Consider the following 12056-nt stretch of genomic DNA (forward strand, 5'->3'; position numbering starts at 1 on the left):
GTCAGTCTACGCAATAAGACGGGACGGCAACAGAGAAACACAAGAAGTCTACCCTCAGTTAAGACTGAGTAGCATTTCTGCTGCTTTGGATAGTCCACGGTGAAAGATATTCTCAATGTGCAAGAGATGATGATTTAAAACAGTGCAAGGAGACCGGGTTAACAAATAATGGACGACACTTCTGCAAAAATGATTCCCTACAATCTCTGTTTCCATCAGACGCTACAAGAAGAAGCTTACTGTAGGTCAGAGCAGGGGGTTGTTTACTGAAGTCACAGCGTTTCTTGGCAGTCAAACCTTTGAACAATAACCTGCTGCTGCTGCTACGTTGGCTGCCAAAGTGCTTTAACAGGAATTGCATAGTCCTGCTTAGCCAGGGAATTTACACTTTGTTTTTCGCTGTAGCAGCACAAGAGGAGTCTGGCCTCATCTTTTAACTGGGATAGTCGTCATAGAAAAAACATGGGTTATTCGTTTATTAAGTAACCACATTTGCTCTCAATCGTCAAAAGCAGCACTGAAGCTGCGACTGAGTGTTGATCACGACACCGGCATGCGTGTACGTACCTGACCAGTGTCCGGTGGTGGCTCCAGAGCGGTCGGTGCAGGTGTTACTGACGGGCAGGAAGACAGTCTCCCAGCCGCCGGGGGCGTAGCGCCAGTTGTGGGACTCCAGGATGAGGGTGCGCTGGGTGCCGTAAGCGATCATGAAGCAGTAGACGACGTGGTGGAGCTGGCAGCCGTAACCACAGCCCTTATTGATGTTACACACCAGCTTTCTCGCCTTACTGCAGTCTGGGGGGTTCTGGGAAGAGGAAGGAAGGAATGTTTCAACATTTTTTTTTTTTTATTGCTTGACCTCCGTCTTGTATCTCAACAAAGCCCCGCTCTCTGACTTGTAATAACACATGGCTGATATTGTTTTCTTTGTTCCCTTTGCCCATCTGTCTCGTACCCCACTTAATTTTACACCTGCTCACTCTATTTCTCGGTTTGCTTCTCTCCCTTTACCTGACACTTTCTTTTTTCTCTTCGTCTCTCTCCATCGTACTCAATTCCCTCTTTCCTTCATCTCGTTTTTCAACATCTTTCTTTCTTACTTCTTACTTTTACATTTTATGCTGGCGAGTATTGCACCATTGTTGTCCAAACACATGAATGAGTCACGCTGTTGTACTCGGTGACATGGCTTTTCAAGACCGTGAATACGGGCGCTGCATTTCCTTTGGAATGCAACCCGCATACAGTGTGATGGTGGTAGAAATACTCCATATAGTCCATAGTTCACTACTTACTCCTGTTTGAGTAGCTTTTTATTTATATATATTTTGTGACCAGCTTTTTAAGATTTAAGTCTTTAGTAGGAAGCAGCGGGCTTGGTGCTGAATACCAGTGACAGGGGAGAAGTTGGAAAGTATTGCGAGATGGACTAATTGGGTTTTTCTGGGATTTGTTGACAATACGAAAAATAAAAACAGAATATCACCAGGCTTATCCCTTGATATATCCTCCTTCTTCATCTCTTTTTGTTTCTCCTGCATTCTCTCGTTCTTTCACTTGTCACTTCCCCATTTCCCCCCTCCCCTGGTCTTTTTCATTATTTCTTTCCCTCACTCTCTCTCTCTCCCTCCTGATACCCTTTTCTCTCTGACCCACCCTCATCTCATAAATTAGCTTCAATATCATACATCAAGTCGTCTGAGGGGGAGAATACCAAATGAGAAGCGCCGAGGGAAGAAACGAGGATTTCTCTTTTCAGCATTAAAAAAAAAGAAGAAGAAGAAACCAAGAGAGTGACGCGTGCTGTGCTGTCGACGAGTCGCCGGGCGGTTTGTGATTCGCTCTGCAGCCCGTCTGAGCGACTCCGCAACGCTAGTGCCAACCGGCTTCCTAAACAGCAATTACCGGCTGATGGGAGTGTTTTCCTCATTAGGCTGCTGCAGCTGTGGATGGTTCACAGTAATCAGGCCGCACGGCACCCACCGGCTAACGCTGCCTATCACACACTAGCAGGAGTGGAAAAGGGAAGAGAGGGTGGAGGAGGAGAAGGAGGAGGAGGAGGAGGAGGAGGGAAGCAAAGAGGAATGGAGATGAGAGGATAAAAAAAAAGAGTGGAGATGAAATGAGAAAGAGGACAGGAGGCAACAGAAGAGAGGGGTAAGGAAAGGAGAGGAGAGGAGAGGATGCTGAAAACTGATTACCACCACTGCTGTTCAATAACATGAACAGAGTGCAGCGGCTATCGAGCTGACAGAGCAAACCACACAGGTATTCCCTCTGAGCTGCAGGCTGCCGGTTCTCTACTATGCCCACAGGTGTAAGCTAACTTACTGTACTAATAATCTACAGCGGCGTCCTGACAACAGAACATCGGCCGGGCTTTTCTCGCAAACAAACGCCCGGCATCTGAGCATACAACGTCTGCGTGAGATCAGTGCGTGGCAGCGGCCACGTGGTGTGGAGGGCCACCACTAGATCTCAGGTTCAGGGATAATGACGGCAGATGGGCGCACAAAGGCGGCGTCTGAGTGCCGCTCTGTACTGTAGGTTAAGTGCCTGTTTAAACGGTGTGCTTTTTTTTTTTGAGTGTGAAACATAGAGGCGGTTGCAGAGTAATTCAGTTCAAAGAGATGTTGTTCATGTAGGGAATACGGAAGAACAACCGGATGTTATAAATAGACAAACAGCATGTAAAGCTCAGGTAATCATCCGCGGCTATGCCCAAATTCAAAAGGTAAATGTCTGTTTTCAGCAGATTCACATCCGGCTCATTTTCCTCATGGACGCCTTTAAAGGAAAACCACCTGTAGTGTGCAGGTCGTGACATCCTTCACGACTGAAGAAGCAACATTTAGAGTGGCTGGGTAGTTAGCATCCACGACGACTGAACTGTCAACGAGGCACACCTAGAGACGACTGAAATGTCATTATCGGCAAATCTGAGCAAGGAGCCGTTCAAAGATTTTAATCATTTCATCAAGATTTTTATTCTATCAAAAGCCGTTTTATTAGCGTTCACTGCCGGCAATATTCCTCAGCAATACTCCATTTAATGTCTCTGTCTCATTGTCACTTGCAGATATTTCCTCTCCTGCAGCTGCTGCTGGATTTAAATTGTATACCCACACATGGGGGATTCCTCGAAAACAGGATGCATCAACGCCCCGGATAGAAAGTTTGAAAACAAAATCCCTGCGACGCACAGATCCCAAACAAGACAATATTTGATCATAGGTTCACCGTTACTGTGTCAGAAAACAATACAGCCTGTCTTCTTTAGTCTTCACTATTATAATAATGCCATGTGACGGATGCTGTCACTCCACATTTCTTTGGTTCTGCTGTATAAAAGATGAAACTATTGTTTTCCCTTTTGTCACACAAAGTTGCTTTTTTTATACATCCGGCAGCTGCGGAGCAACATTAGCAGTAATTAGGAGTCCTGTTAGTGTCTAACTGACAAATGTCAATCCAATATTCGCTTTCATTTTAGCTCCGCTTTGGTCTCCGCCAACTTTTAAAGGGGATATATCTGGCTCATTAACTGCTAAATGCTCCACTTAAGTCGATAACTTTTGTCTGTCTGCTGTTTGGTGTTTTGCAGGTAGTGTACAGCTGCTTTTTTAAATAAAGAAAAACAGCTGCCTGCTGCCGCTGGAAATGATGCTGACAACAGCAAAGCACAAAGACACTTCTCTGCGGGCATTGTCTTTCACATGCATGTTGTCATGTGCTCTATTGTTACTGATCATAGCAGGTTTGAGGATTATAACTTTAAAAAGGTAGCGGGCACGCTGCTGAGTGACAGTGATCTTGCTCACTTGCCAATTATTACCACCATATAAGAGCCTGTGGTGCAAAAATAGATGAAAAGCATGTCCAACAGAAATCCATCTGAAGAAGCCAGCCATGTTCGCTGAAAGCAGACAGATGGAGCAGATGCGGAGATGGAGTTAGTTAAACCAGGAATGAAGGGAGAGGCTGGTGCAGGTGGCAGAGACAGCAGCAGAGACGGGAGGGGTCTGTCTCTGTGTGTACGTATAGATGTGTGAGTGAGTGTGTGTGTGAGAGAGATAGCAACACACACACACACACACACACACACATACATAGGGCATCTCTTTGCATCAATCTTGCTGGTTGAGCGCGTGTGTGAGTGTATGTGTGTGCGCGCGCTGACTGCTCACGTAGGTGTGGGTGAATCCATCTGTGCACGACTGTGTGTGTGTGTGTGATGAATTAGTGATGGCAGCTGGTGGAGCGGTGTGATCCCTCAGCGGTGGTGACAGCAGCTGTTAGTGGTGCTGTCTCCGCCCAGCCAGACTGACTGGGTCCTCTTCATCAAACACACCGGCTCATTAATGCTGCAGGGCCCAGTGCCATGGTGCACCGCCCCACCCGAGAACCGGCAGCACTAGAGCTGGGGAAGAGGGGGGGGGGGCAGCCGGGGCGACTTGTCGGGGTGAGCGGATGTGTCGCGGATCTCAGGTTGTGTATGTGGAGGTGTAAGCATATGTGCATCTATCGAAGCTTGAGTAAATATGTGCGCTTGTGTCTGTCTTTGTACCGCAGAGACGTTTTTTTTTTTTTTTGCATTTCTGCAACTGTGCATCAGCCGATCTGTCATTTCGTGCGCGTGTGTGTGTCTATGTGTTCCGGCACATGCGTGTATGTGTCACTAAACCACTGACAAGCAACAAGAATCCTGCTTGTCAGATCCGACTGTTGAAGCAGCCTGCTATCACACCGCTCACCTGCTCCTCGTGGAAACTGACACTGACAGTTATGGATGGTGCAAATGAGGCAAGCAAGTGTGAAAGACGCCATGTGTATGTGAGAGAGAAACATTCACATAACTAAAACCACGTCTTTGTGTCTACATATGGGTGTGTGTGTGTGTGAGAGAGTACTGGGGCCAGTTGGCTAAGCAGCGGGGTGTGTCTGTAGATACCTGTAGGTAGGTGATTCTGTTCTGGACCAGATCCGAGAGGTCTTTAGCTTCCTTCATTCTCCACTCGCCCACTCCGTCCGCCTGGCTGAGGTAGTACAAGTCTGTCATGATGGACCTGCAGACACAGACACGGTTCAAAACATAAAGGATTTAGATAACAAGCGGACAGAGACACTGATTATTAGAAAGCTCTGTTGAGCACTTTGCAAAATGGAACTGGAGATGTGGTTCATGTCCAAACAAAACGACATCTCTGAGAGGTTTGTACTTGATGAATGATCGTCCTTACAGAGCATAATTAAATATTTTCAGGACACAGATTTCTCTTCTTCTCTCGTTAACAACAATAATAATATTCGGGCCAATAGTTAAGCTGGAAGATTTTAAACATATTATGAAACATATTGGGCACTTGTAGTCCCATAGCAGCCATTTAAAAAAAAGTGAAGTGATGCAAGAGTTTGCTAACAAGTTCATGGTCGTGATGCAATTAGAAATGAAACTTGTTGGGGAACCAGGGAGAAACTTCTAAATACTGTATTTACTGCAATCAGCCTCAGTCAGTTACAGTGTGTGTGTGTGTATGTTATAACTATCCAGAGATTTTCAGCCACACACACACGCTGACAGAGAAAGTACAATTTCAAACACTGTGTTTGGATTCAGTAAAGTCAATTAAAACTTATAGTGTGGAGATGAAGAATGTGTTTTCGTTGGTATACAGCTGGGACATGTCGGGCTTTACGCTCTAATTAAGTAAGGATAGGTACGGGTCTTTGTGTCAATATGTGGATCAGAGTGGACTCGGCACTGACCGCGTGGTGTGTCATCATCTTGACACCAGAAAAGTGTAGTTTCTTTTTTTTTTTGGATGTCAGATGGAAAGTGTGAATGTGAGAAGTAGAGAAAATGTGTCACTAGAATTTTTTGGCTGCTTGTACACATGTGAATCATCGTACTGCTGCTGCCAGTGCTGGTGTTTATTCGGGTCCGTTTTCGTCCTCAGGTCTTGGGTCAGATCTGATGCAATGTCCTCTGCTCTCTTCTGCATTTCTTTTTGTCTACCTGTTTTGTACATTATTTATTTATTTTTTTCCCCCAGGGATTCATTTAGGCTCCAGAATCCTGTCATCTCTGGCTGGATTAGACTGAAGTTGCGCAGCATCTTGATTTTTCAGTGCTCTAATTCGCTGAATTAGTCACAAACAGACATTATTAATTCATAAACACTTTCTAAACTGTTTAACTGCTAAAAGAAAAATATTGAGATCAAACTATAAAATATCACATACCGTCCATATCAATACCGCCTAACCCTCCCTTGAATATAATACAAGTTATGTATAAGTTATGATCTTGACTAAGTGCACTTGCATATTTTATACATCTCGCATTACATATCTTGAGTGTGACCTTATTTTTTTATCTGGATACATTTCACAACCTCGCATGCAATAAATGGACTGTAACTAAGACTCTGCCTCTGTGATTTTCCTCACCGAAACGTCGGCTACGTTAAAGTAAACAGATCAGTCATGTGATTCGTGTGCCCGAGCGGGTGGATATTAAAGCCGGCACCCCCACCTACCCCACCTACATGGTGCTTTTGATAAGAACATCCAGCAGGCAGCATGTGTTAACAGTATATTGTGTGTTAAACGTTACCAAAGTTTAACATTTTTTCAGGATTTTAAAGAAAGAGTTGTTTCTGTTACGCTGGCTCACAACAGCCGTGTCTTTTTGGTTGTTTAGCTCTTTTTTTTTTTGGACTGTCAGCCATCTGCAGGCCTCAGACACAGAATTTGTGTCCACTGCCAAATATCCTGACTGTCCACTAAAAAACACCCCCAAGAGCCCCGATATATACGGCTAAGGGCAGACACACACACACATTTATTCAAGCTTAATTTATTACTCACTTCTTTGACCCAAATCAGTCACATCCTGTGTGACTGAGAGCTCTGCACACATTCGGCAGTGCATGCACTGAGACACACACACACAAAGCAGATTTACGTAGCATGTCCCATTTCAGTGGTGCGGCAGGGTGAATAGTGCCTTTCTCTACGACTAAGACAGTATCATTACTCATTGGACCGTTCTGAAGCTGGAACCACAACGTGTGAACGGATGTCAAATCCTCTTGCAGAGCAGCACGGGGGAGCCATCACCGACCCTCTGCGGGGAGGAAAAGCAAACCTGGCTGTCCGCAGATCTTAACAAGTAGGAACCAGCAGACAAGCCCTGAGGGATCTGGCAGCAGGACAGGGGGAATACCACACAGCCGCAAAGTCCTGCAACCCTGCAGCCCCTATGTGTTGGGTTTGTGTCTGTAATTGTGTGTGGTCCTGGGCATATGTGAAGCTCGAGGGCTTCCCCTGTGCTTCTGACTGGCTGCAGCCGCTGGGCTTTGGCAGCAGAGCACAGCTTTTCTGAGTACTGATGCCGCACCAGTTACAAAGTGTCAAGGTTTACATGGGAGTGTGAATATCGCCATGCCAAGTAAGAAAGGATGAGCTAGGTGGAGGAAAGACAAAAAGGTACTCACTAACTCACTCACTCATTCACTGGTCTTTACACAAGTAGTGTGCTGCACCTACTATGTGACACAACTTATAAATCCCTGAATATCTCAAACATACAGTACAGGAGTCACTGCTCTCTGCACAACCTTTTCACTCTGTTTGATTTTGTTTCATAAGTAGATTAGAGCTGCAACAGTAAGTTCGTCCATCCATCCATCCATCCATCCATCCATCCATCCATCCATCCATCCATCCATCCATCATCTGTGACCGCTTATCCTCATCAGGGTCACGATGAGGCTGGAGCCTATCCCAGCTGACTTTGGGCGAGAGGCGGTGTACGTACACCCTGGACAAGTCACCAGGCAAGATACATAGAGACAAACAGCCATTCACAACAATAACTCGATTTATTAATTGATGAATAGAGAATTAATCTGTGAAGAGTGATGTGAAGGGAGAGAAAGAGAGAGGGTATATATATATATTTAAAAAAAAAAGATATTTTAAATGATCATCATGAGATCTGGGAACTCTTGACATTTTATATAATATTTAAAAATATGGAAAATCAACTAATTGATAGTTGCAGGTCTTCAGTAGATCAGCAGATTGAAATTATTCCATTACTTTAGTTTAAAATATTTTTCCCCTCAAGGTCCATTTATTAGCTCTCCTGGTGATTTCAATAACATCATAGAATTCTGCACAGTCTGCACAGTTGTCATGGAAATGTAGACGATTAAAGTGTTTTCACTGAGACTACGAACATGTACTGTGATTGAGTACAGTATGGGTGACAGATATACAGGCAGATACAGAGGCGTTCATTTCCTGCTGCAGACATTTGAACTTTGAACCGTTGCGCAGATCTCGATGAACTTTCACTTCCACTCCCGTTTCTACACAACGTCGTAAAACACAACATTATGTGGTGCTAATTTTATTGGCAGGGCACGTGAGTGATTGCAAACTTTTTTCTTTTTTTTTTTTTAAATGTGCCATATTTTCATTTTACTTGAGAAAGTAAAATTTTCCTGAGCAGAATTTAAATGACGCAGCAGCACATTTATTTGAGTCAAACATTTCATTGCTCTTTCCACCTCCGTCCCTATCTGCGCCGGCTCTTACAGCCTCTGCCTGCAGCAGAAAGAAAGCTGGAGGGGGGGGGCTTAGATGGAAAGTGAATGAAAGTCTGTGACTGTGTGTGTGTGTGTGTGTGTGTGTGTGTGTGTGTATGGTGAGGACTGAGTCTCTGGAAAGCTGCTTAGGCAGCAATGACTAAGACAATGGGCGCCGTAAGCAGCTTCAGCTGGATTACAGTGAAACACTTGGCTCAGTGACACCGGGCCTTTCTTCACTCAGCTGACAGACATGCAGATGACAGCGAGCGCGACCTTTGACCTTTGACCTTTGTCCCTCGGCGACGGCTACGAGCGCTGCTTTCAACTTCTCCTCGATTCAACTCTCGACACCGTCGGCAGCTTACACAGAAGACGCGCCTGCTAACTCTGATTACCGCTCTCAAGCAATCTGTTAAATATTTATTTAGATAACTTTTATAATTAGAACTTTAATTGTTTAGTCTTTAAGAAAATCTGAAAAAAAAAGGTAGATGTATTCGCAGTTCTGTGCATATCCTGTTGAAATTCTGGCACGTGTGAGTTTGCTGTGACAGCTTTTCACTTTAAAGTCGTCGTCAGATGTGTTAGAAACAAAACCTACACATACCTATAAATAAACATGGAAATAGGGCTGTCAGTGCTAATAACTTACTTTGAGAAACTTGTCATGTGAGAAAAGAAGTTCTTAAATATAACATGTTACATTACATGTAGTCAAAGTTTCATTCAGGAACTCGGTCCAATCATGCGTTCGGTGCTTTTAGTTTGCTAATCGGCGCTATAAATACATTTAGGTTGACACCAATAAAGTTTTGAGGCTTTCTATGCAGACCTACATTCACCAGCTGAGCCGGCTCACCGCTCCGTAATGTCAGAATATAGATTTTAGTGATTCGTGAGACTGGACATCACCATCAACACTTAACCCTGACAGCACGACTCACAAGCTCAGATTGGTTTATGTTTAATTAATATGAATATACATCCTGAAGAAATACTGCTGAATGTCTGATAACAGATGCTTAAATCATGAGGTCTGAACTATTTTGTTCTGCAAGTTGAGCTAAAGAAAACACACACACACACATACATACAGAGAAACTCTCAATCACACTCACATCCATGTTAAAAATTTAGTTAAGAATCATTTAAAGTTTATGACTTTGCAGTTTGGACTGAGGGAGAAACCTTGGCAGAGAGAAGAAGTAGTCCACACAGCGAGGTCTGCTTTGACCTTCTTTTCTGGAGGTGTTATTCACTAACAATCAGCTGTAGTCATTCTGTTTTCTACAGATTTCTGTGTCAGCCTTGCTGTGGATTTAATGGTTTCCACTCGGCGTATTTCCCGCATGTTCAAGAGGCAACCCACATTATACCCACCTCTCCTGGTGTCCCAGGTCCTGGAGGAGCGTGTCGGCGTACTTCTGCCTCTCGCCGGCCTCAACGTTGGCCAATTTCTTCACCTCGCTGCGAACAAAATACCAGAACTCCTTAACGCCGTTCTCCACCCTCCTCCGCAGCTCCTCCTGAGTGGGCCCGGGGCCTGCAGAGAGAGAGGAGGGGGGGTAAAAGAGAAGAGCTTACAACAAAAACACAACAAAGACGAGTCAACCGCCGTGATATTTGATGCACAGGTATGATCTGAAACAATGAAGCGGTGACGTTCACTTCAAAGAGCCTCAGTGGGAATACAGTTGGGACGAATGCGGCGGGGAAAGTCAGCCGAGAGCTCTTTAGGAATTCTTCAGCTTATGTGAGAGTGAACAGACGAAGGGCACAAAGCAAGGTTTCGGAATATAACAATTAAAATGTTCCTCTTTCATACTTTGTCCCTGGGTGCTGCTTCGACCTCATTAAGGAGCACTTCATCACTGTTTTGGTGCCTCGTGGCTCGCTCTCATGTGTTTTCTCCCACAGTTCTAACAACAGGAAGGAACTCTATACCTCAGCCGAGCCAAACAATGTGGAGCAACCCACATGGATAACACAGCTGCCTACTCTGGTTTCTGCGGTGAGAAAAAAAAAAAAAAACCTAGGGAAGGGAAGGACAGGACAGCCTGAAGCGGGAGACGGAGGTGGTACTGAAGACGGAAAAGCTCTTTTTTTTTTTTGCCTTCCTATCTCGTGCTCTCTCTTCTCTTCTCACTCCCTCCCTCGGTGGAAAGAAAGCTGGAGGGGTATTTTTAGCTTTTTCTTCCCCTGCGGCAAAGATGGAAAGGCTGACCCTGTGCTGCCCTCCACGCTCACGTCCTTCTTTATTTTCTGTCTCTTTTCTTTTCTCTCTCTATCTCCCATTCTGCCACTGGGGCATTCACACTGCTTCCACTTCGTTCACACGTTTCCCCTTTCACCTGACAGCTATCCTTCCCCTCTGACCACTGCTTAGAGTTGCAAACACACACATAACCCTGCCCGTCCGAAGCACGGCTCTGTCATCATCGCCGCTGAGATTCTCACTGCAGGCGAAAGCTCAGAGAGGCTTTTGACTTTTCTTGTTTTTAGAACACACATAGTTCACTCCCGCGCTTTTAGAGAACCAATCCTTTTATATTTCCAAGCTCTGTGCCAAATCCTTTCTCTGCAACCTTTCGGACGGCCGTGCCCCCGCTTACCATCTCCAGTGAGTTTCTGGAAGCTGTGGATCTTCTGTTTGGCTCTGGTTAACTGGTCCTCCAGGGAGCGCAGTCTCCCTGCAGCCAGGGACCCGGCTTCTGCCTGACCCTCTGGTATCCTGGGGGGATAAAGACACAGAGGAGAGGATGTGATGGTTCAATCTTGGGAGCATGTGCACATCGATGAGAGGAAGATAGAAATGTTGAATGTCCACAAATTCTGAAATTGTAAAACTGTATCACAAAAAAATCCTGTGTGAAATATAATTGAGTAAAATTTCACTTTAGTGTAGTTATGCGAAATATTAATGGTAATTACATTTATCAAATAAGCTATCAATTATTTTTTTATGACTCAATTAGGACTCAATCATGCCCATTATAAGTTTCAATGCCTGAGTTCACATCTTCAGCATCTTCAACTTTACTTAGTCTGAATAACAGAACACTCCTCCAATAAGAAATCATTTGAATTTAAAATGATATAAAACAGAGAAAATCCTTAAATCTGAGCCGTTATTTGACACTTCTGTTCTTGCTAAGTCATTGCTGTCAATCAAGTGGATGAAGCAGGTGGTTTGGGATTCATTTAATGTCAAATTACTGGATCACCTAATTATAAAAAACTTAATTACAACTTTCCAAAACACAAACTAGTGAGAGGACACAGATTTTGATTCATTTCACCTAGTAGCACCATGCACGAATTCACTTGAAGCAAACCTGTACTGTGCAATAGATGACGTATAGTTCTCTCCATCCACAAAGACCATTCCTACACCTGACTGGACGTAGACACACCGCTCACTTGGCTGTAATTAATCTGTGCTTGTTGATTTTTTTG

At 44.5% G+C, this 12056-nt stretch overlaps 1 protein-coding gene across 1 annotated transcript in view; it reads right to left on the reverse strand.

Moving 5' to 3' along the window:
• Positions 1 to 12056, reverse strand: part of fut8b (fucosyltransferase 8b (alpha (1,6) fucosyltransferase)) — a 78019-nt gene that overhangs the window by 17465 nt on the left and 48498 nt on the right. Inside the window, exons 3-6 of the mRNA XM_010738417.3 lie at positions 11213 to 11331; positions 9981 to 10143; positions 4952 to 5066; positions 568 to 805 (exon numbers count right to left, since the gene is read on the reverse strand). Of these exons, the coding sequence (XP_010736719.2) occupies positions 568 to 805; positions 4952 to 5066; positions 9981 to 10143; positions 11213 to 11331 (635 nt within the window). The remainder of the gene's footprint in view (positions 1 to 567; positions 806 to 4951; positions 5067 to 9980; positions 10144 to 11212; positions 11332 to 12056) is intronic.

The sequence above is a fragment of the Larimichthys crocea genome, chromosome XI (genome assembly GCF_000972845.2).
Source record: "Larimichthys crocea isolate SSNF chromosome XI, L_crocea_2.0, whole genome shotgun sequence".
Classification (NCBI taxonomy): domain Eukaryota; kingdom Metazoa; phylum Chordata; class Actinopteri; family Sciaenidae; genus Larimichthys; species Larimichthys crocea.